Genomic DNA, 26,454 nt, shown 5'->3' with positions numbered 1-26,454 from the left:
TTATCTGGAAAGTTCCAGATTCTTCAAAAATAGTTTGTTTTTAATAATTATAAGCGAATAAAAAATTTACAATGAGTTAGAAATTAAACTTAAATACAACCCAAATTATTTTGGAATGCAAAAAATGTTGCATTTATTTTTAGAATTTCCAATAAATTTTGGAGATTTTTTTCTAATTTATATGTAAATATAAGTAATAATTACTTTTTGTTAATTACCTTTTCACCGCTGTCAGATGGCAGGTAGAACACGAGTACTGTAAGGAACGATATACCCATGCAAGGTATTATAAGGTTAACGGTGTAGAATAATGTCTTTCTACGCATTGTAATATTGAATGTTATATCCAAATAAGGCTCATCACAACATGTGTAGAACTTTTCATGCCTGCAAAAAGAGAATTATCACAAAATTTAACATAAGTAGCACTTAACAACTTAAATCAATAAATCATATGTATAAGATAGAATTAGAAATCGAATTAGAAATCAGGATGGAATAAAAAGCAATAAATCCAGTTTTTGGCTTCCTCCTTTTTGAAAGCAGAACACCATTAATGTAACATTAACCGGTACCCTATCAAGTTGATAGCCAATGGATTCATACAAGAACGATGGTATCACAATTATCACTTAACTGTTACCATTATGGTGGTAATAGCGTACACATGAGTGCATAAATAACCTATCTATTTAGATAGAAAGTTTACCTAGTATGCGCCACTTAGATGTTGAGATTTGCTCACAGTATGTAAATATCACATTCTTCCGAAAATTATCTGTTTTTAATTATTATAACAGAATAAAAATATATGATGAATTAAAAGATAAAATTAAATACTTGTTTAATCTAAAACTTAATATTTCCTCAGCTATTAGTAATTATTATTGGGAAGGGAGAGGAATTAATGGAATTAATAACTGGAGTAATAACATTTTTCTATTAAAAATAGTTTTAGTATTATTGTACAAGCATTTATTATTATTCTCAAAGGTATTAATGCTACATGATTTCTTCGTGAATTTACACTCTATATAAGGTCACTTACTTTCAAATAATGCAACTCAACAGATTTCTACAAAAACTTTTCTATTTTTTATGTGATAATTGTTAATATTTAATGTTTTTTTAAAAGTTGTCTTCCTACAATATTTATTACTGTAATTTTTTCTCTTTTTTTAAACTCCTCCAAGACAACCAGCCCACGCTAAAAAGCTTAACACAGTCACCTCAGGGTTTCACGGCAGCGCAGTCTGCCCTCCCTAGCTCGTCCGAACTCAGACATCCCATCAGGATCTCCTGTGCCTCCTCAAAAACATACTAATCACTTCTTCCGGTGATCAGAATGTTTCTCTGCAGGAGAGCTACCCTTCTCATCACTATTATACCTGATCAAGACACACACTTCGTTTGCCTTTCACAGGTATGCGTCCCCCCATGCACACCTCAAGGGTCCCCCATACCATCATCGGGGAGCTCCGACCCACCCCCTCTTGTGTGTGAGTAGGCCTGAACACCCTAGTCATAGAAGCTGCCTCTCTGGCCCCTACACGCATCAAGATGGACTTGTACCTGTCCTCGATACCCCACGCATTCCCATGACCCCTCATTACTTGTTGCGCCATGTCTCCCTCGACGTCAGCGGTAGAGCACCGCACACAATATCCCCCCACTCCATGTCCATCGGTATATCCGGCAGCATATTCCAACAACAACATGAGCAAAGACACATAATACAATCGTAAATTCCTAACCTAACAAAGTACATTAACTACAACTACAAAGTACAACTACAAAAATAAAACACATTTCGACGCTTCTGATGACATCAATGACCGTGTGCACGTCAAGGGATGAGCAAAGACACATAATACAATCATAAATTCCTAACCTAACAAAGTACATTAACTACAACTACAAAGTACAACTACAAAAATAAAACACATTTCGACGCTTCTGATGACATCGATGACCGTGTGCACGTCAAGGGGGTTCCTCCTCCCTCTTCGCTGTTAGTATGAGACGAGCCACTCTCTCTACCTCCCTCCATCCATTCTCACTCTGGAGGATGTGTTTGACAACGTTATCTGGTGTTACGGCCACCGGAACTGACGTCTCTCGTTCTCCCACCTGACACAGTTGAACCAGGTGTGTTCGGCTGTGTCAGCTGTCGCACAGTACCTGCAACCCGCCATTCTCCTCCTCTTGAAGCGATGCAGATAGCTATCAAAGTTCCCATAGCTTGAAAGTAGTTGAGCGAGGCAGTATCCAACTTCACCATGCTTACGTTCCACCCAAGCATTCAGAAAGCGTCCGGAATCAGACGCATAGTCCACCGTCCTACCTGGCTCGCCTCCCACCGTTGCTGCCAGATGGCCCATGATCTGCGCTCTTGCATTCTCTTTGTTTACACCTTCAAACCGCAAGCATCGTTCCTGCACCGATAGGTCTATTGGTGGCGTTCCCGCAATGATGCAGACCGCGTCACAGGAGACCGTCCTGTAGGCACAATGTCTTCCTACAATATTTATTACTGTAATTAAACTTATTTTATTTCATATGTAAATAAATACATAAAAAACAAATGAACAACCGTTAATTTTTGATTGTTAAAAGATTATGTATGTATTTCATATTTTTTAGTTTGTATCATATATCTAAATGCTTTCTACTCTAGTCTAAAAACTCTTTCTAAACTCTGTTTAAATGGTGATTCCAAAAAAGTATCAAATACTGAAAATGCGCAATTATGAAGCTATGATAAGATATCAATTTATTATCATATGGATTCTATACCGCATGATAAATCTCAAATTAGTTTAAGAACTGAAAGAATAACAAAACAAAAATTGTTTCTGTCATGATGTGTTGTCACAAAAGGCAGATGGACACACCGCCTGGTGAGAGATGTAAGGCGCTGGTGAGAGAGAGCTCATGGCTTGCTGGATTACAGCCTTACCCGGTTTATGGCGGGCCATGGGGGATACAAAGCATACCTTCATAAGTACGGTCTCGACGATGAACAGAACTGCCCGGTGTGCGAGGAGGAGGAAACGCCACACCAGGTGTTCTTCCACTGTCCGAGATACGAAGGACCTAGGACAGAGCTACTTGACGTACTAGGTAGGGAAGTGATGTTCCAACCTGAGAAGCTGATGGACATAATGATAGAAAAGAAAGAAAACTGGAAGGCGATCACTACGTATGTGAAAATCATGATGAGGGACCTCCAAGCACGGGAGGAGTCACGAAACAATGGGCGGCGTCGGAGAGTGCGGGGGCGGACAGGTTCGTGAGTGAGCGATTAGGGGGTCCCTCGTACATGTGGGGGTCGCCTTGACGTGAAGAGGCCACGGACACTCCGTTCCCGTATTTGTTGGCATCCACAGATATTGTGTGACTTTCTTCTTTGTGTGTAGTATGTAGTTACATATGGTTACATAGTTACTTGATGTACGGTGATATTGCACTATGACGTATGAATGTGTGAGTGGGCGTGTAACCCCCTTCCAGAAGGAATGCTTCGTTAGCGATTCCAGGAAGGGTGGTAGCCAGGGGTGGTAGTTTAGTCGGTAGTGCGCAGGTTTACATACGCATATTAATATCATCGTGCGGCACCTGTTAGCGAGCCCGACACTGCTTAAGCGTCCGTAAATGGGATTTCCCACCTCTTAAAAAAAAAAAAGAAAAAAAAAGGTAGTTCAATTTCTTCGTTTAGTTAGGTAATTTCAGTCTTGTAAAATACTCGGTGAGTTGTGCTTTGTTTTGAGTTAATTAAATAGCAGTACACCGATGGGAATATCACTCGTGGCATTCGCATCGGTGGCATCCTGGCCAAGGCGGACTAAAATATGTCAAAAGCCGAGGTTTCGAAGATGACCTCCGGTAAAGCCAGTAAGGGCTCGGAACGGAGGGGGGAGGCAGAGTGTGTCTTCCCCTACGGGGTCAGAAGATCTTCCGAAAGCTTCATCGGGCAGTTCAAAACAAAAGAAGAGAGTCCCTTCTACAAAGGGAGTGTGTCTGTTGCACGATAACGCTCGGCGTCAATCGCAAGAAAAACTGTCGATCTCCTCAACAGTTTTGGTTGAGATATTCTGAATTATCCTGTCCGTAGCTTCGACCTGGCACCTTTCTTTTCTTTTTCCTTCCGCCTTTTCAAAGACTATAGGGGGGAAAACGCTTTTCAACTCACGAAAAGGTAAAGAATGCCGTGTGTAAATGGTCAAAGGAGGACGTATGACAAAAGAATACGAACGTTGATATCCCGGCCGACCAAATGCTTGGAAATGAATAGTGTATATGCAGAAAAGTAGCGGTATACTTGTGCATATGTCATATAAGCTTCATAATAAATATGTAATTTTCGATTTTTGTAACAAATTATGTACGAGTACTTTCCAAACATACCTATGTATGTCGTATATAAATGGTTAATACACGCGCCCGCGCACAAGTGTACATTATAATGTTTTAATGTATTGTTTCCCACAGAAAGAGGTATGTTAATCTATTGCTTTACACTATCACAATCTTTAATATAGTAGCTGTGATATATTTTAGGTGCAAATATCAGAGATTTTTCTTTAAGAGAAATAACATCTCTGTAGTGAAAAGAACGGTGTCAACTCTAGCGCTACATGTTATATTACCTGCATTTTTGAGAATTTTGTACGATATGATTGCATATTTGGCTTAGTGAAGAAAGAAATGCGAAACAAAATAATTTCTTACATTTTCTAATACGTAATATTCTTTTTGCTTTTAGAATAAGCTAAGCCGCATTTATGAGCGATATATGTCTGTTATCAGGTACCGTACGACCACAAATAAATATTATTATTTTGAATCCAAATATTTTCCATCGGAAAATTATCATAGAAATGTTTCAGATGAAAGTGAAAATTAATTATAATTATTTTAGAGATAAATATTTAATTAAACAAAAAAACTGTTCTATTATTCTTCCTAATGAAAATTACATATTAAACTCTTTAAAATGCACAGTTTTTAAAAATTACCAAGAGAAAAATAACTCGTTTTTGGCATGGCAAAAACTAGATAATTGATGACTTTGCGAATCACTTAACACTAACCAATTTACGTTATGAAAGCTTTTTTTAAAACAGTTTTATCTAATTATAGAAATCTTGAATTATTTGAAAAAATACGGCAAATTGTAACGCATTTAAATTAATTCTTTTTATCATTTCACATGCTTTAACTATTTTTCTGTGATACGATTAAATTTTTTTTACGGTTACCTCAATCAGGAATATTATTTCAGTTTTAATTACTTTTTCTCTTTATATTATCAATCGACTGAAAAGTTTTTATAAGGATTCCGTACTAGGCTAATTCAAATTATAATACGTAAAATGAATGTTACTAAATCATAGTTGAAATTGTTAGAATTTAATTCAAATTTATTGGTTTTTTGTTGCAAGTTACATAGTTGCAATGAATCTGGTTATCAGAAACTCTAAATCATTAGTTCGAAGGTTCATACACTTTAATCATTATAAACATAAAAAAAAGTTAAAAACAAAAAGCGAATGAAGTCGGATTCGAACCGATGTGTCTTCCCCCTTGTAAGTTCCAAATATTTAATTAATTAAAATTTAATTTGTTATAACTCTGCAACCGATGAAAATAACCACTGCTTACGATATAACGTTGAAAAGCTATCAATAAGGGCTTTTTTACTGTAGTTAAGAAAAAGTCCAAAATCCAAATTTTTGGATATTCGGATTTTTTGTACACTTTTGGTTCACTCGATTGCAATAAAATCGAGAGGTGCCCAACTACATGTTACAGCAGTCCTGAATCCAATATTTCAACATTCTCCGGCTAACAGTTTTTGAGTTATGTACGTACAGACGTCACACCGAAACTTGTTAAAATGGATTCAGCGATGATCAAACTAAGTATTTCTGTTGAAATCTGAAAACCAAAATTTTTCGCGATCACAATATTTCCTTTACTTCGTACAAGGAAGTAAAAAGTCAAATTTCTTAAACTTTTTCACGTTAAGTTGACATTACTTAACGTGATTTTCTCGGAATAAATTTATTTTATTTATAAAAAATTGAAAGAAGTTATTAAATGTAACGAAGTTAATGAAACATGTTTTATTCAATTTTCTACGTCAAAAACATGAAGGTTACCCCTTAATATAAGTTCTAAGAATTCCAGTGTTATTTCATATTATCCTTGAAGCAGAAATCAGGATGAAATTTTTCGTAAGCTGAAACTCGTAAACGAAGCATTTACTATTTGTATGAACGTTTTTCTTTATTTTCACTTTAAGAACATATCTAGAGACTATTTTCGTCTGTTCGGAAGACGTTTTATATATATATATATATATATATATGTTCAAAGAAAAATATATTTATAAAATACAGAAAAAAAAATTATATGTATATATTCAAGGGTCTTAATAGGAATTCATATTTTTTTGAACAATCTTTTTTTTCGACGTAATTTTAACATCTAGAAGAAAAGAGGTGGATTCGTAAAAAAATTACCCGAACCCTAAAAAAATTATAACCTTTTGGTGGATAAGATGATCAGAATATCTATATATCGTTATCGAGTATGGATCATAATTAATTAAATTTTTTTTTATTCTTAATGTGTACGTTGCAATCTGTTCAACTTGTGGATATTAAGCAAACCCCCAACCACGGCCCAAGGAGGTCAGGGTGATAGGTATGACATATAAATGAGATATAGTCTTATACAGACTCAGGCCGACCATTCCTGAGATTTGTAGTTAATAACCACCAAAGTACACCGGTATCCAGTGTCTAGTATTCAAATTCATAAAAAAGCAAGTAACGTTTACTACGATTTGACTCTCAGATCCTTCGAATTAGAAAATCAGCTGTTAAACAGCTGATTTGCGACGACGACTTAACCACTAAACCATCTGGTGGGCTAATCATAATTAGCGGTGTAAATGTCTTATTATTCCGTAGATAGCATTTAAAAAATTAAAAAAAATTAATCATTAATTTTAGAATTAGTATCGTAGTATCCAACTGCTGTAGGTAACCTACCGTGACTCACAGAATTCTTCCAAAACTCGCGTAGTTAAGCTCAAGAATAGAAAACATTTATGCCGAGTACACGAAGAAGACGAGAGTAAAGTGATTTTATTTTATTATTTATTTATTTTTTTTATTATTAATTCAACTATATACATTTTTTATCAATATCTGAAAACAATGAAATAGCGCTGATATTCAAGGTGACAAGCGTCACCTTACTCTGCTCACCGCAGAAACTGAACGGTATAATGAACACCATTACTCTCGGTGAAAGCAATTTTGTCTAACGCCTTTTATACCTCTGATGCTTCATAAGGCTCATAATTATAGTCGTATAAAGATTGGCCGATAAAGCTAAATAATGAAGTAAGTAAATATTTAAAATTATTAAAAGCTGTAAACGACTCGTTTTCAAATTTATGGAATTTGTTCTTATATAGGTATTTCGGAGCTAATTATCAGCACCTTCCTCGGTGGAGTTTAGTGTTCTTTCACCGAAAACTCAATCGAGGAAAATATCGATTAGTTCCAAAAGGCCTAAATAATAAAAAGTTCCATCATTTTTAAAACGTTTATAATTTTTAATAATTTTCAATTATACGTTTTTCCATGGCGTTCAACGTATTTCTTTTTGTTATAAAAATTCGTAGCGTAAATACATTTATTTAGTGTGACTGTACTGTTTCAGCATATTTTTAATACTCCATAAAATTTCATGCACACAAATCTAAAAATACATAAACGTACGGATGAATTCCTAACGCTGAACGGTTGTGAAATATTTCTTGCGGCACGAAATTGGACGTTAATGTGTTTCGTTTCAAATCCAGTATAGATTTTCAATTAGATTCAAGGGATACAAATAAATACACCCGCCGATTAGAACTGAAGAATAAATGGGGGGTGTTGACGTAAACAGAAGTAAAACAGTCGGTATGTTGTTGAACAGTAGTTCGACCTAATCGTCAAGAATTCATTTTACTCGATTGTACAGTGAAATTTAATTAAACGCAACGTGATCCAGCCTTTACAGGTATCACATTCACACACACACACACACACACACACACACACACACACACACACACACACACACACACACACACACACACACACACACACACACACACACACACACACACACACACACACACACACACACACACACACACACACACACACACACACACACACACACACACACACACACACACACACACACACACACACACACACACACACACACACACACACACACACACACACACACACACACACACACACACACACACACACACACACACACACACACACACACACAGACAAACCACCCATGCATTCCTATATTCAGAGGGTGTGAGCGTGCACGTAAGTATGTTTGTCAGTAGGGATGAAAGAGGCAATGAAAATGATTTAGTGAAAACAGTACAACTCTACCGTAACTATTCAACTGCTTTATTGTTACAAAGAGTATATGAAAAGCAGTTACAGTATAAACAGTAGAAACGCCATGAAAAGTGAAAATGTAGAAACCGTTGTTTATAAGATGAAGATTGTTGTTAATTTATGAATTGTTGCGGTCGTATTCTAAATCCACTTTGTAATAAACAATGTGAAATATTGTAATGTTTAGCGATTAAACGATCGCATACTATGTGATGTTTTTTTTATTTTTTAAATTTATTTAATGCAAATTACATTATACAATATATTATACTGCGAGTATACATCGATCGCGATTATCAGCGCTGTTAACGGCTTTATATTCTACCAATCTAGCTATAATTTTTGAAGGGAAGGTCGGGATGAAATGATGATAATACGCTGATTTTGTAATCTAAAAGATGCCTGTTCGAATCAGCACATTTTCATTGACGAGGGAAGTTAAAAACTGCGGACGTTATAATAGCTGCATCACTTTATGCAAATTTTGATATGAAATAAAGAAGCTCCACTGGCCTTCATTTCCTAAAGTATATAGTTTACGTCAGAAAATAATATTTAGCCTAAATACTGCAACAATTAAAATGCAAACGAACATTTTGTTACTTGCTTTTCATTTACTTACAATGGTTTTTCATGTTTGTCCTTAAATCTTACATCCTTAATTTAACATACTACCTGACATTTCCGATCGATGAAATTTTGCACAGTTACAAAGATCGGGTGAAAATATAATATTCCACCATTACTTTTACAAAAATCCCCCCGTACGGGAGTAAATAAAGGGTGCAGGTGTAATAATTTAACATACTTCCTGACATTGGCGATTGATGAAATTTTGCACATTTACTAAGGTCGGGTGACAATACAATATTCCACCATTACTTTTGAAAACATCTTCTCATACCGGGGTAAATTAAGGGTGGAAATTAAGGAAGCGGGAGTAAAAAATTGCAAAATCTGTAAAACGGCTATGCGGGGTTTTTGGGGTCGCAGATGACAAATCCGATAACTGTCTGACATAAAAAAATTATAAAAACTTACGTACGAGAGTTTTTGTAGTTTAGAATTTGACAACATTTCGTCATCACTCATATATATATATATATGATTTTTGACGGGCAATATGTTGAGACACAGCTCCTTAATTAATAATTTAATTAAGTAAATGAAATAAAAACTTCACTATTTCATTACTTTGTATAGTAAATACAGGGTTATCATAAAAGAATGATGCGGTTTCAGTAATTCATAGGAAGATTGTAGGGAAATTTCTAGGTGTTATATTGGTATCCTTGAAAGTCTCCAACCCAAAAGTTTGTTTATCAGCAGTTGTATCCACAACGTCAGTTCTTGTATTGTTGTCGCTGTGAGTTTAGCGAGTTACTATGTTCTCGGATAAAGACAAAGCAAAAAGTGTTTTATTGATTGCCGAATTAAAATCCGTAATTTTAGTTCAACGTGCGTTTCGACGTGAATTCGGAAGAGATCCACCACACAAAAATAACATAACACGTTGGTTCAATCGATTCGAAGAAACCGGATCGGTTAAGAAACAAAAATCAACCGGCAGACCAAGTGTACCAGACGAAATGATTGAACTAATTAGACGATCGGTAATTAGAAGTCCTGGGAAGTCCATCCCCCGTCGAAGCGTCGAATTAGGTATTCCAAAATAAACAGTTCACAAAGTTTTACGTAAAAAACTGAAATTACACGCTTATAAAATCCAGATACTGCAGGAATTGAAACCCGATGATGGTGTAAAACGTTACGATTTCGCTGTTGAAATGTCGGACAGAATAAGTGAAAACGAATCGTTTTTAGACGATATAATTTTTACAGACGAAGCTACATTCCACGTGAATGGATGCGTTAACAGACACAATTCACGAATATGGGACTCTGAAAACCCACACGCAATTATTGAGAAACAACGCGATTCGCCTAAAGTTAATGTTTAGTGTAGTGTGATGAAAAATCGCGTAATAGGGCCTTTCTTCTTCGCTGAAAAAAACAATTAATGGAGTCGTGTATCTTGACATGTTAACCGATTATTGCTTTCCTCAGCCGGATGAACTCGAAAACATTCATCGATTTCATTTCCAACAAGATGGTGCTCCCCCGCACTTCAATGCGTCGGTCACGGACGCTTTGAACGAAAAATTTGGAGATCGATGGATAGGGCGGCAAGGACCCGTACTTTGGCCTCCAAGGAGTCCAGATTTGACACCTTGCGATTTTTTCTTGTGGAGGTACATCAAAAGCATTGTTTATACGCAAAAAGTTCGCGACCTTAACCACCTAAAAAACAGGATTAATGAAGCGATGACAACCGTTAACGAAGAAATATTAACTAATGTTTGGAGAGAAGTTGAGTATCGTTTGGACATTTGTCGAGCGACTAAGGGCGCACATATTGCAATTTATTAATTATGTAAAAAAATGTTTGAGACGACAAATTTGAAAAATAAAAAAAACATAAACTGTAAGTAATTCTGTTTTAATTTAAACCATGTTCAAAACCGCACCATTCTTTTATGATGACCCTGTATTTGATTGAAAATTTGTTTGATATTTTATAAATATATTAGAAATTTCAATATATGATGTTATCTTTTGAAAACTAAAATAACCAACTAATTAAAGTCATACAATGTATGATAATAATTTGATAAAAGTACGACTAAAAAGTATAAAGCAAATTTAAAAAAATTTTTGTAATATTATTTCCATCTTTGTTTACGTAATAAAACATGCTTTTCGCATTGCGATGTATCTTCAAGTATATTTTTACGCTACAAATAACACCGTGAAATTGGAAGCCTATTTTTAACGAGTAAGCTGTGTTGCCAGTTCGTTAGACTGATTAATTCGGTCTGTCATTTTTACATGCTATTGATGTTTTTTCCATTTTTGTAACCGGTTTTTGAGAGAAAATAAACATATTTTTATTCAGAATGTTGCGTTACTTATCGTGGATGTATTTGTATACAAGTAAAAAAAAAAAAAAATTATCGTTAAAAAGGATTAATAGAACCTCTAATAGATACGTTAATTTTTGTTTTATACAAAGAATCCGAAAAAGAACTCCGCAGTTTTATATTAAATTTACTTCATTACATTTAGAATTATAAAAAAATATATGTATTTTATTACATTAAAGTAAAAAATTTAAAGTATTTTTTACCTCTTAATGTATTTCAATACGAGTATCGTTTAAAACCCTGGTGACGTCAAAACGATAATTCATCTCATTCGAAACGCTGGCGAGCGTAGATGCAGGAATCGCTTCTACGGCCGCTGTTATTCTTTGGCGCAGGTGGTCGAGTGACTGGATTGTTTTTTGATGAACAATGTCTTTTACGTAGCCCTTGTTTTTTTTTGTCTTCAGTCATTTGACTGGTTTGATGCAACTCTCCAAGATTCACTATCTAGTGCTAGTCGTTTCATTTCAGTATACCCTCTACATCCTACATCCCTAACAATTTGTTTTACATATTCCAAACGTGGCCTGCCTACACAATTTTTTCCTTCTACCTGTCCTTCCAATATTACAGCGACTATTCCAGGATGCCTTAGTATGTGGCCTAAAAGTCTGTCTCTTCTTTTAGCTATATTTTTCCAAATGTTTCTTTCTTCATCGCTTTGCCGCAACACATCTTCATTTGTAACTTTATCCACCCACCTGATTTTTAACATTCTCCTGTAGCACCGCATTTCAAAAGCTTCTAATCTTTTCTTCTCAGATACTCCGATTGTCCAAGTTTCACTTCCATATAAAGCGACGCTCCAAATATATACTTTCAAAAATCTTTTCCTTACGTTTAAATTAATTTTTGATGTAAACAAATTATATTTCTACTTCCCAAATAACAAAATTCTTCTACCTCCATAATCTTTTCTCCTCCTATTTTCACATTCAGTGGTCCATCTTTGTTATTTCTACTACATTTCATTACTTTCGTTTTGTTCTTGTTTATTTTCACGCGCTAGTTCTTGCGTAGGACTTCATCCATGCCGTTCATTGTTTCTTCTAAATTCTTTTTACTCTCGGCTAGAATTACTATATTATCAGCAAATCGTAGCATCTTTATGTTTTCACCTTGTACTGTTACTGCGGATCTAAATTGTTCTTTAACATCATTAACTGCTAGTTCTATGTAAAGATTAAAAAGTAACGGGAATAGGGAACATCCTTGTCGGATTCCATTTTCTATTACGGCTTCTTTCTTATGTTCTTCAATTATTACTGTTGCTGTTTGGTTCCTGTACATGTTAGCAATTGTTCTTCTATCTCTGTATTTGAACCCTAATTTTTTTAAAATGCTGAACATTTTATTCCAGTCTACGTTATCGAATGCCTTTTCTAGGTCTATAAACGCCAAGTATGTCGGTTTGTTTTTCTTTAATCTTCCTTCTACTATTAATCTAAGGCCTAAAATTGCTTCCCTTGTTCCTATACTTTTCCCGAAACCAAATTGGTCTCCTCCTAATATGTATGACTAGTTAAACTAATTGTTTTGTATTCTTCACATTTATCTGCTCCTGCTTTCTTTGGTATCATTACTATAACACTTTTTTTGAAGTCTGACGGAAATTCCCCTTTTTCATAAATATTACACACCAGTTTGTATAATCTATCAATCGCTTCCTTACCTGCACTGCGCAGTAATTCTACAGGTATTCCGTCTATTCCAGGAGCCTTTCTGCCATCGTAGCCTTACGTAGCCCTAAAAGAAGGAATCCATCGGCGTCAAATCGGAGCTTCGCGGTAGTCAAACCGTAGGAGCTTCTCTCCCTATCCCTTCTGGAACCTTCTGGCCTGTATCAGGGAACCTGTCTTTGAGCGCAGTCCGCATATGATGTTCTGCATGACGTTCTCCATCCTGTTGAAAAATTAGCTCCTCCGCATTTTCAGTCTGCAGAAACATAAATTTCTCTAATATGTCTCGAGTACGAGTACACTATGCCCGCAACAGTCTGCTCGTAGAAAAAAAATAGCCAAAAAATTCGATTATTAAAGATACTAAAATATACCGCCATCACTTTCGGGCAATTGCAGTCTATTCCACCGATTCGTGTGGATTTTATGAGCACAATACTCGACAATTATGACATTCACGACTCCGTGAAAATGAAATGTTGTTTCATCAGAAAATAAATAAGCTATATGCGCTGAATGTAGCTTTCATCAGCAGCAATGAAGTCTAACATGGTCGTTACAAATTGAACTGTTCGTGGCTTATCGTTAGGTTTAATTTCACGGAATAGCTGCAGTTTATAAGTACAAAGTTTCAGTCGCTTGCGAAAAATATCATGGACAGTGCTTTAAGGAATCTTTACTCGACGGCTATCACTACTATTGAACGTTTTAAACTTCGTGGAAAGACATTATAATGTCTCAGAATGTTGTATTAACTTATCACAAATGTATTGGTACATATGTAAAAAAAAACAAAAAAAAAAAACAGAATTAAAACGGATTAATAGAACCTCTAATAAATACGTCTTGACCCCAAGGGCAACACAACCACCACGTGACGGATCCGACCGTCACGCCATCCCCTCCGTACCAAGGGCCTTTATCGGAGGTCATCTTCATGGCCTCAAGACAAATCTCATCTGGCCGCTGTCAAGATACCATCGATACAAATGCCATAAGCGACATTCACATCTGTGTACCTACCTAGCTCGGAATCTACTATCTTAAATAATTTTAAACAGGACCTCCCGACTGAGCTGATGCAACCACTATCCTATTACTTTCATTTTTGTGTTCTCACACATTTTTTTTTTTTTTTTGCGTACCCGGTAAGTGTCCTTTCAAATCGCTTCCGGTTTCCAAAAATCTTCGTACCGTTTACGTATAGTTTTATCACTCGGAGAATTTCTACGATAGATACTCGTATAATTTTTTTGTACGACAGTCACCGATTTTGTTTCTGCGAACCGGTACACGCATTCTGCTTTTCCTTCTGGTGACACCAAGGTGCTGAAACTCGGGTTCATAACAATATTGGCTTGTACAACAGTCTAACGCGGCTGCTATCTGACGAAGAATGTATTAACTAAATCTTAATCGTTGTCATTTCAAGATTTACGCGTAAAACATTATTGACTCCTACAAAATAAAATAATTATATTCGTTCTTGAAATCCAGAAGTGCTTTTTTTAGACACACGGTACTTCGAACTGTTTTTCTTTCTACGGCATTAGACTGTTTCGGCAGTCAGTTTTTGTACTTATGTTTTTTCATACATAGAATCCCTATGTACGAAAATAAATTTTTGGATAAACCTACTGCAGCTAATATTATACGTATTAGTATAATTTCTTTAGTTTATTTTGGTTTACTTTCTTTTTATATCGACTACCTTTAAATAAAATCAATCTACACACATTTTGAACGATTAAAATTATTCTCAATGAAATATCTAAACAAATTAATACGTAATAATTGTAGTAAATTTTAATTTTTTAAAATTTTCTACCAAACCCACAACCAAATGTCTAATAAACTCAATTATTTAGAAAAAAATTTAACTATTTCAAGCAAAATACTTTTCGGTAGATGTTCATACTAAACTTGGTTGTAGGATGCAATAAAAGAAAAATTCATCAGTATTAGCTGGCAACATCGCAAGGAAAGTCATATGGAGGTCAAATATAACTGTTGAAGTTTGCTTTTTTCTTGTATAATAAATCTAACTGACCGAATCGTTTTCCCGCTATCATACAGTAACTGTTAACGATTTTCCAAGCAAGAACTGCCAAGTAATTTCTCATAAAGAATAATTATTATAAAATCTTTTTAAAACGACATTTTTATTACACCTCGAGTAAAAATTAGAAACGATTATTTGTTACAAGCGTAATAGTGTGAACGATATGACAAAATATTTCCACGAGGAAAATAAGTTTTGTTTTCAGCGACGGTAAACATTTTTCCGTAATCGTCATAGAAGTTACAAATTATTTTCGGGAATATCGAGGAATATTGTACATGAAATCATTACAGTAGAAGAAAATTTGGTATAATACTATTCGTATAGAATGGTAGTAGTTAACAGTGGAGACCAAGGGCTGCTGCGTCAGTGCTACAACAAAGGGAATTTATTCGATGCTCCCAAAATATCGAATATTGTATACTATTATCCGTTTAATTATTGTTGTCTATTGTAAATAGAATTTTTATCATAATTAATAAAATTATAACTAAATTATTTAAAGTAATAATAATTTTTAATTTGCTCGTACATTTAAAATAAAATAGTCGCAGATGTAGCTGTCATCTGGTTTCTGTAATGGTTTCAGATTTCTTCTGTGACAAGAATAATTTTTGTTACGGTTATGTAACAAAAATTTTCATCGATAATCTACATAAATTCAAATGTTCTTCAAATGTTCAAATCTTCATTCAAATTTTTGCCATATATATTGCGTCCTATTCAACAGCCACAGCGGAGATACTACTACAAAACACTATATTTCGCCTTGAAACTTGGTCCAAGGTTACCGGCTTCACATTTTCACTTGAGAAAACAAAATGTGTAGCCTTTCCTTGCTTGCGGGACTCCTTTAATTCCGCAAATCTTTCTCACTGGAGAGCTAATTTTTGTCTCAGATTTGAAGGTTTATTTTTTGTTACCGCCTTACGCGGGTCAAAACCATCAAAGAATTAAAAACGAGTTGTTCCAAACTTTTAGATGTGCTGCGAGTCCCCTTAGCAATACCAACAGGGGTGCCGATCGGTCATGTATTTTGAGTTTTTACTATTTTCTTAGTTCGTTCTCGTTTGGATTAGGGTTGTGTCGCCTGCTCTTCAGCGCGTAATACCGTATTTAAAATGCCGGTTGCTGTATATCATGATTTCCTTCGGCTTGTTACAGGTACCTTTAGATCAAGCCCTGTCGTAAGCATCCATGACTGCGGTGAGCCATCGCTTTGGGATAGACGGAACCAGGTTTTAGCATCTCGTTTTACCCGTCTTAAGGGACAGCCAAATCACCCGGTTTTTGACGCAGTCCTTGGAAATCCTTATTTCCGAAGATACGAGGACCGTTCACGTTATACTGCACCTGTAGATATTCGTACCCGACGTTTACTGGACCTTATGAATATCGACTCGCCTTCTAGTTTTTCAACTTATCCGTGGACAATCAACCTTATAAGTTTTACGTTTGACCTCATGATGTACAATAATCAGCACCACTTATTTTCTTTCGGCAAATGTTTCACGATATTCTCTCCAAGACAAACCCAGACCTAGTGGTAATACGGACGGATCGAAAGAGAACGATACCGTTGGATGCTCGTTTATCGTTAATGACCGAACCTATTGTTTGGTCTACCTGGTATTACGAGTGTCTTTACTGCTGAACTATACGCTATAAATAAGTCTTTGAATATCATTAACTCTAAATATCGTCATATTCTTATTTACAGTGACTCGTATAGCGCTTTCCAAGCCTTGGAAAAATTTATTCCAAACATCCTATCGTCACCGAAATCTACAATGCAATCGCCGAGTTGAACCGTCGCAACACACAAGTGAGTTTCTGCTGGATCCCTAGTTAAGTGGGGATTCCGGGTAATGAACGTGCAGATTCTGCTGCTAAAGACACATGTAATCAACCGTCCTTCACTACCCCTGTTACTACATCCGACTTTACTAACTATATAAAACTCACTCTTCACGCAGATTGGCAAGATGACTGGAGCTACAGCAGTTAAAAAACTGTGGCACAGTAGATAGATAACAAACTCCATGTCGTGGGACTCCTCATACAGGAAAATTTGAAGTGAGGAAGTGGTCCTTTGCCGAATGCGGTTAGGACGTAGGAGAGCTACTCACGGATATCTGATATCAGCAGTAAACGCACGTATGCATACGACTGCAGCTTGACTGTGCGCCACATCCTTGTGGATCGCATGCGTTATGCAGCCTTGCGTTGTAAATTTAAATTGCCCAGGAACATTCGTCGAGTCCTGGGCAATGACAAAGAAGTTTTGAATCGGGTATTTTTATTTCTTGATACTTACACTTTGAAGAAATAATAATTTTTTATATAATTTATATAAAATATAATTTATTTATATAATACAGTTTTTTGTAGTTTTAATAAGGAGCCTTTACACTCCTCTCGGAGTTCGTTAAATTTATTTCATATTTTTGTTAGTTGTGTATATATATACAACTAACAAATATATAGTTGTTATCAATAACAGAAGATAAGTTTTTATCTGTGATAGTGGTTATAATTAAATTTTTATTATGTTAGCTGTGATAGTAATTTTTTGTGTTTAATATTTTAATTCAAGTTTTTTATTTTGTTTTTGTATTTCATATTTTAGTTTAGGTTTTAATTTTATTTTTAGATTTCTAATGTTCGTTTTTATTTTGTTTTAATTTTCCTTATTGTTTTATTAGATTTTTTATTTCCGAGCGATGATAATGTAAACAGTTAAAAAAAATTCTTTAATTTAGACTTTTTAAAACTAAAAGTTAGTTGTTGTTTTCAATCAGGCGATTTTAAAAACAGTTATCTAGAAGTCAAAAACTAAAAAAGTAAAAACAATAAAAAATAACATCACATATATTCCTTACCTGACTGCTGGGACTTCAAGGATATCCCATTCGACGGACGTGTAGAATTCGGACAAATCGACTCCTATTTCTACTACGTTTGAATCTTTTACTTCATCTACATGACGCAAATCGACCTGTAAAACAAGCAGTTTAAATTAAATATACACGGCCGATATAACATGATTCAACAAGAACTTAAAACCCGAACAAACACGTTCGGTGTAGGAACGAGTACTAACTTATGTGTTTAAGGAATACTACTGAAGGGCGTTATCTAAATAGATAACTACTAGATTTGTTACGAATACGGATGTCGCTGTGAATCTTCCTAACTGCTCTACATTAAATCGGGCAAGATCAAAATATTGCTATATTTGAATCGTTCTTTTTATTATAAAACTTATTTTGAGGTGGAGTAAAAGACGTTATTGAAATACGACTGATGAAATGGCATTCAGCTAGCTCCTACCGTTAGGTTACCTTCAATTACTCGTAATATTTTTTAAGGCGAGGGCTTCATATGCTGCGGTTAACATTTCAGTTCTGTTTTTGAAAATGTTCTTTTAAATTTTTCTCTTGTCACTTTTTTCTGCTATTTTCTGTGCTTTTTAAAATAAAAGATAAACAGCATTTTTTGTCTCAAACATCGCGTATTTACTTGCGGTTCCAATTAAGAAACCGCAAGTAAATTACATTATAAAAACACGTGAAGAGAGGTTTCCGGCGAAAATCCTCAATAAAGCGTATGTACGTAAATATCCAGTTCCTCTCTGGACGATAATGTTTCAGGGAATATGTGTACAGGATGGGCAGAAATAATACGAGTCGCTGTCACGATTGCGGCGGGAAGCATACAGCACAGCATGTGGTGCCCTAGATGGCGCGACTTAAGAGTAGTGCTCGAGGAACCGGATGTGGAGGGGACCAAGAATATAATCGAATTGATGCTCACCAATAGCGACAATTGTGTCTCGGCTACGATCGCAACAACGATAGGAGAGAAGGCAAATGAGGAGAGGTGACGACAGGTTGAGGAGATGTGAATCGATAGGGACATGTAGTTCGATGACGGGTGATCAGGGGGTCCAGCTTCTGGGGGTGGATGGCGGAGGCTCGTCGGAAACGTCGCTCGTCGGTCCCCTCCTGGGGACGCCTTCCGGTCATCTAGATATTTTCGGATAATAGAGTACCCGGGTGATCATTCAGGGGCTGTGTACATATCATACGGTTTAGATCCGGCCCCTGCGTGATAAGAGGTTTTAGCGGGTGAGAGCCCAGCACTGCCGTAAGTGGGGACCTGACGGCGGCTGGTAGAGATTTTTCCTCCGCCTACGAAAAAAAAAAAAAACGTAGATAAACTGCATATACATAAATAGTCTTTATAAATAAACGCATTTGCATTAATCGGGATCATAAAGATTAAAGCGGTTACTAGTCTAATGAAAAAACTAACCAAAAAAGAATCTACAACACCATTAAACAATAGATACAAATTAACAAAATAGTAGCATAACAAGTTCTTACGTCTGTTACCGAACCGGTTTAAGCGTAATTCAGATATCACAAGCCCAGCACGCGCTGGGGTTTCAGCGGCCAAACATCTTCACTGTTGTCTAGGAGATTATCTGCTAGAAAGTTCACACAGGACTTTAATCGCCGTCTGTATGTTTGACCGAACCGTTTGATGTCGTCACGAACATAAGCGATCCAAGACGATCGTAAATTTCCTCATTCCGAGCGAACCACGGTGACTTTGCAATGCATCTCTTCAACTTGTTCTGCAAAAGTTGTATAATCTCGACGTTATTTTTGCACGTCGTGCTTCGTTGCTGGATGCCATACTTCAAAACTGGTTTTAGAATCGCTTTGTATATCAAAAGTTTATCGGACAACTGCAGATGCGAGTTTCTACCTAACAACCAAAGCCTCTTATATCTTTAGTGTTAAGTCGCTTCTTTTTCTCTTCCACGTGTTGATTTTAAATTAGAATAGTTGAAAAAAGAGAAACGGAAAATGAAAAGTAAGGTGTAAAAGTTCATAAAAACTTCATACTTTTCACGTTTTGATTTATGAAAAGTGAGGAGTTGCTCAGGTTTTTGAAAAAAAATGTTCTCACTTTCCAGAATGTATTCTTCAAAACATTTTGAAGAGTATATTTTTGTGTTCAAAATAACATATTTAAAATAAAATCTTAACGAATAACCTAAAAACATTTAGGGTAGGATAACGTTGTACGAAATTCCGTTAGTTATTTTGGTTCCATGAATAAAATATTGCAAACAAAATTTTAAAAAATCTTTTTTGAAAAATAAAAGAAAAACCAGCTATGAAAATGGGAGTTCTTAAGACCTTATTTAATAAAATAATTTGCAAAGTTCGATAACTTTAGGAGTATAACCCGAAAGATGAAAATTAAATCGTGAATTTCTAAAAATTTATTTTAAGCTGACATCTTCCAACGAAACTTTAAGAAAAATATTAAATAACAATGTCACGTGGAAATACAAAATTGACTTGGCTAAGTAATGTACAAAATTGAACAGTAAACATTAAAAGTTTTCAAATAACTTATGTTCAAAAAATAGAATGCACATACATTGTGCAGATTTCACCAGTTTCTTACTTTAACTCTGTTAATTTTTTAAAAATAAAAAGCACAACAGGTAACAATCAGAGTGAAAAATTAGTGTTCTTCACATGACACATAAAATACATAAAGTACATTATATAAAAAAAAAAAAAACACTGAATCACTTTCGTTTTTGCAGAATTCTTTTTTTACTCTTTGGAGAACGAAGATTTAAAAAAAGATTCTTGTGCAGTTTTGAGTAAAAAGACCATTTTTGGTTATTTTATTTTGTTTTCTTTTGCCCCGCTCAACTACATACCCGATCATCATGACCCTCAAGTAATCTGAATACGCCGAACAATGTTGCTAACAACCAACGCTGCAGATAAAGAAACTTCCACGTTCCATCTTGCAGCATCATAACGATCCACGCTTCTAACGCGCCCCACTCAAATAATTATTTCGAACTTAAATTGAGCGTAATTCAAGAACGAAAAAATATATATCTTCAAAATATTTCAAATGCACAACGTTTTACATACTACAGGATATGTAAATTTAAAATAAATTCTTTGATTAGATTTTAAGATTTTTGAGCCACAAAATTTTATACATAGGCGTATAAATTATAATATAGATACGAGGGTAAGTCAATTATTATCCGCAAAGTAGTAATAAATTTTATCGCAATACAAATAGGAATCTTACATGTACATCATTTTTCAACATAGTACCCTTGCATTTCAACGCGACTTCATCCATCGTCGCACAAGCTTCCTGATGCCCTCATAAAAGAAGGTTTTAGATTGAGCTGCGAGCCAGGAATGCACCGCTTCTTTCACCGTTTCGTCCGAGGTAAATCGACGACCCCTTAATGCCTCTTTGAGTGGACCAAACAAGTGGTAGTCAGAAGGGCCAGGATCAGGATTATACGGAGGACGAGCCGGTACTTCAAAGTTGAGTTTCTGGAGCGTTTCAGCAGTGTGGGCAACGGTCCATTGGACCGCATTGTCGCGCAACAACACACCACCTTTTGACAGCAGTCCTCGGCGTTTGCTTCGAATTGCAGGCTTCAGCTTGGCAGTAAGAATCTCACTGTAACGCGCACTGTTTATTGTCGTGACCCTTTCCTCATAACGTTCAAGTACTGAGTCTTGTGAATTCCAAACAACCGTAAGCATCAGTTTTCCTGCGGACGGTCGGGTCTTGAACGTTTTTTTTGCAGGGCGAATTAGGATGTTTCCATTCGATACTCTGCCGTTTACTCTCCGGCTTGTAGCGATGGATCCTTGTTTCGTCACCGGTGATGATTCTGTTTAAGAAGATATCCCGTTCGTTATCATAGCGATCCAATTATTTTTGGCAGATGTCCAAGCGCGTTTGTTTATGCGACTGTGTGAGTCGTTTTGGAACCCATCTTGCACAGACTTTACGAAACCCGAGTCTGTTGTAGACAATTTCGTAGGCAGAACCGTGACTAATTTGCAGACGATGTGCCGCTTCATCGATAGTTACTCGTCTGTCTAAGAAAACCGTGTCCAGTGGACGCTCAATGTTTTCCTCATTTGTATCGGTAAACGGTCGTCTGGCTACTTCGTCGAGCGTAACACTTGTGCGACCGTTTTTGAATTTTTCAATCCGTTCGTAGACACTGTTCCCGTACTATACCGAAAGTCTTCGATGAATTTCGGATACACCTTGATACACCTTCCAACCGCAAAAAACGGATCGCTGAACGGTGCTCTTCTTTCGTACAAACAGAAAGCAGAGCAGCCATGGTTAACGGCAGGGCAGCGATAATGGAACTAACCTAGCAGCATCAAACCTACACAGACATAACAACAATTAAACCATCCGTCATCTACGCAACACGACAGTACTACCAACATAAACAAAAATATAATTAAATTGCGGATAATAATTGACTTACCCTCATATATAAGAAAATCCCAATTTAAATGAGAGGTTTTTTCGTACAATTTATATCTCAAAAAGTAAAAAAAAAAAATATTTTCACACCCCATTCCCACCGTGGGGCCGAAAGTAATATCGTACTTTCTTCGAAAAGTCGGTAAAAAACAGGCCACTGGTAATCTCATCTAAAACTCAGTTAAGCTTCTACTCCATCTTTTCGATTTGTCTTTAATTCTTCGATTTATGTTTTGCTCATCTTTCTTAACCTTATGCATCATTGTCGGGCTTATTTCAAAAACAATTCTGATCGGTTTAACTGTATACTAAAATCAATTTCTCAAATACGGTTACCGCTAATATATTTAATAAATTATTACAAATGATAAAAAAAGTGAAAATCCACCTTACCAGCAAATTAAATGTGTTTCTCTTGATCTTTCAGTCCTTAGACCATCATCAGGTGAATAAAATAATATTATAATAAAGTCAAAAAATTAAAATGATTAAGCAGTCATGATTGTTTGCTTGTTATCAGTATACTCTAGTATAATAATTAATTATACTAAACGAGTATAATAATAACAAGCAAAGAGTCATGACTGCTTAATCATTTTAATTTTTTGACTTTATTTTATAATATTATTTTATTCACCTGATGATGGTCTAAGGACTGAAAGATCTAGAGAAACACATTTAATTTGCTGGTAAGGTGGATTTTCACTTTTTTGATCATTTGTAATAACGTATACTAAAAACTATATTTTCAAATTTTTTTTATTAAACTTCATAAATGACTGACATGTATAAAAACGGCCGTAAACCGTCGAAAAGTCTATAAAATTATTTTTAAGGGCATCGAGTCACCGTTAGATGATTTAAATAAATTTTATTCGGCGAATAAAAGAAATTAAACGATGAACATTATAAATAAAATATAGCTTAGGCTTACCGTAGAATATAAATCGCATCGGATGACGTTTCACATACGAACTACGAGTATAAAAGAAAATGTGGTAAAATGGAGGCGTGCGATCATTAAATCGATGAAGAACGTGTAGGGACGACAAAGTGCTAACTCTACTACGGAAACAGAGAGACTAGAAAGAAATTCACGTTATGGATGTTTTTGATAAATTGTTGTCGTCGACGGTCATCATGAGAACGGTAGAGGAAGAAACTAAGTAGGTGCTCACCACCGGCCGTTTAACACACTCTACTTTAATAATATTATCTTGAGGGCTGCAGATGACAAACGGTCGGGATCATCAGATCCTGAAAAAACCTTTTTCCGGTCAACGACTGTAATGTAATACATAAACCCGACATCTGTCTCTATCGTTCCCTAATGGAGATCATAGCTTTTTCTCTTTCGACGGAACCGGCATAATTTATCATTTAAAAATAATTAATGAACGCGTAATACGATCATCGGATTAATACTGTTAATGGATTGAATCCAATCTGTTCTAAATGAAACTGGATATTTAGAAAGTTGAATACCAAATTTTTTTTGACCGATAGCGGAGAAATATTTTTCGCAATTATTTACAACACGGTAAAGCTAACCGTATACGTAGACGTTCTATCTACGTCGTACTAAGAGGAACGGGAGAAAAAGAAGCAGATGATAGAGCTGGATTGAACAATTTATTTATTACTGGGTAAACTGAGACCGATATTTCCCTCCTACTCAATCAAATTTTTCCATTATTACACCATTTAATACACAGTTATTAGGTTACCCTAACAAAAATACAAATTTCAATAAAAATGACCAGACATATTTTACTTAAAAATATTATTCTTATTACTTTCTTGGATTAATCGATTATACAAACTTTTTTTTTTTTAACTTCCGGGACCACCGTTAGGTATTTCTTCAGAGGATGAGATGAATGACAATAGCGTGTGAAAATGTTATGTCTAACCGGGAATCGAACCCGGGATTTCTGAATGAAAGTCCGAGACGCTCTCATTTGCGTAACAGAGACCACCAACAGCAACAATACAAACTTATAAATTAAATTCACTATGTTTCACTTAGAATTCTCTAAGCTTCTTCAGGTGACAATACACACCATATAAAATTCCCTAAGCTTCTTCAGGTGAAAATACACATTCATACACACCATATAAGATTCCCTAAACTTCTTCAGGTGAAAATACACATTCATACACACCATATAACATTCCCTAAGCTTCTTCAGGTGACAAAACTCATTCATTCACACATCATATAAAATTCTCTTACATACTCTACAGTATGCAAGAGAATTCTGCATAATGTGTATTTGAATGTATAAATTCACTACGTTTCACTTGGATGAATGTGTATTGTCACCTGACGAAGCTTAGAGAATTCTAAGTGAATTTAATTTTTAAGTTTATATAGTTGATTGGTTAACTCAAGAGATTAATAAAGATAATTTTTTTAAGTAAAATATGTCTTGGTATTATATATATATATACTATTATATAGAGGAAGAGGTTTCTCTTTGTTCGTGATGAACAAAAAAACTACCCCATCAGTGCTTCTTGGCATAACTGAAAAGGTTTTTAGCTATATTTCATCTCGAAAAATTTCGAAAAAAATATACGTATATGTAATAATGTAGATTTGCCGGTTGAAGCACAAATTTTAATGAACTGTGAACAGGGTTGAATGATTTAAATCAACAGAATGAATAATATTGCATAATAATAGAATTAAATTTTCATTAACAAAATTATCTATCTATCTTGTAGAAAATTATATATAAAGGAAGAGAGATTTTATTTGTTCATGATAAACAAAAAGTAGCTGACCAATAGCAACCAAATTTTTACCCTTGTTTCTTGGCATAACTGAGAAGGTTTTTGATATATTTCATCTTGAAAAAAAAAAACATAAATATGTAATAGAGGAGATTTGCCGGTTGAAGCGTAAAGTTTAATGAATTGAATAAACGAATTGAGTGTCTATCACTGTGCGAGCTAGGTTTGAATTGAATGATTATCAATATCTAAAAACTAATTTCAAGTTTTTTTTGAAATTCCAAGTTTCACGGTTTAAATTGGGATTTTTTAATTTGTTTTGAAACCGTATTACTTTTTTTATTTCTCGGTAACAAATGAAGAAATCAACTGAATTTTGGTGAATGTAATCTTCACGTCAATAAACAAATTTATAAATATTTTTAAATTCGATATCAAAAGGGGATGAAGAAAGGTAAAAAACATTTTGAACAACGATTGTAAATTTTTCCAATCCCGACTATAGTAAACGGGATATTCAGTAAATTTGACCTTCAAATACTTTTCCGATAAATATTTCAAGACCATTTTTGGGTTTATTTTTAATAATTCTGATTTTTTTTAAGGGCTGGGAACGTATTCGGCGCTGTGGCTCAACGGAAACAGCCACTGCCATCGTTAGTGTATGTGTGACTGGCTGTTCCTGTCTCCCGGTTACTTGACTAAAAAACATAAAATAAAAAGATTGAACGCTACGGGAAACGCAAGTAACAATATAGCGCTGGCGTAGCTGTGATGGGGAGCTAGTATATTATATTCCAAGGGAGCTTGGCAGTCTTGAGGTATTTCTGTTGTTCAAAATCGCGATTCGCGCTGGCGTCGAAATACCAATCGAACTTTACGCTGGAATAGTGTTTCGTTAGCTCACAATTGCGCTTTGTATCGGTTGTGAATATCCAATCTTACCAACTGGCTTCTTTATCATCATTTGCTTTCTTTTCTTTGTATTTTTGATGGGCTTTCTGTAACATCTCTTTCACCGAGTCGCTGTTCCTTTTTTCATCGTTGTACAATTTAATCTCCTTTCCTACACGCTTTCCTAGATTTGGTGTCTTCAATACTTCTTTTAAAGTAATTCTTGTGGAATTAAA

The 26,454-nt window shown here is 35.3% G+C and overlaps 1 protein-coding gene across 2 annotated transcripts in view; it reads right to left on the bottom strand.

The window, feature by feature from the left end:
• Window positions 1-26,454, bottom strand: part of LOC142330580 (acetylcholine receptor subunit alpha-like) — a 668,320-nt gene that overhangs the window by 28,814 nt on the left and 613,052 nt on the right. For both annotated transcript variants that reach the window (XR_012757812.1, XM_075375962.1), the window contains exons 7-8: window positions 18,106-18,221; window positions 219-387 (exon numbers count right to left, since the gene is read on the bottom strand). Coding sequence is in view for 1 of the 2 variants with exons in the window: in XM_075375962.1 (XP_075232077.1) it covers window positions 219-387; window positions 18,106-18,221 (285 nt within the window). In the remaining variant the exon portion in view is untranslated. The remainder of the gene's footprint in view (window positions 1-218; window positions 388-18,105; window positions 18,222-26,454) is intronic.

This window comes from Lycorma delicatula, chromosome 9 (genome assembly GCF_047948215.1).
Source record: "Lycorma delicatula isolate Av1 chromosome 9, ASM4794821v1, whole genome shotgun sequence".
Taxonomy (NCBI): domain Eukaryota; kingdom Metazoa; phylum Arthropoda; class Insecta; order Hemiptera; family Fulgoridae; genus Lycorma; species Lycorma delicatula.
The sequence above is the reverse complement of the archived record's forward strand: the minus strand, read 5'-3'. Positions and strand labels throughout refer to the sequence as shown.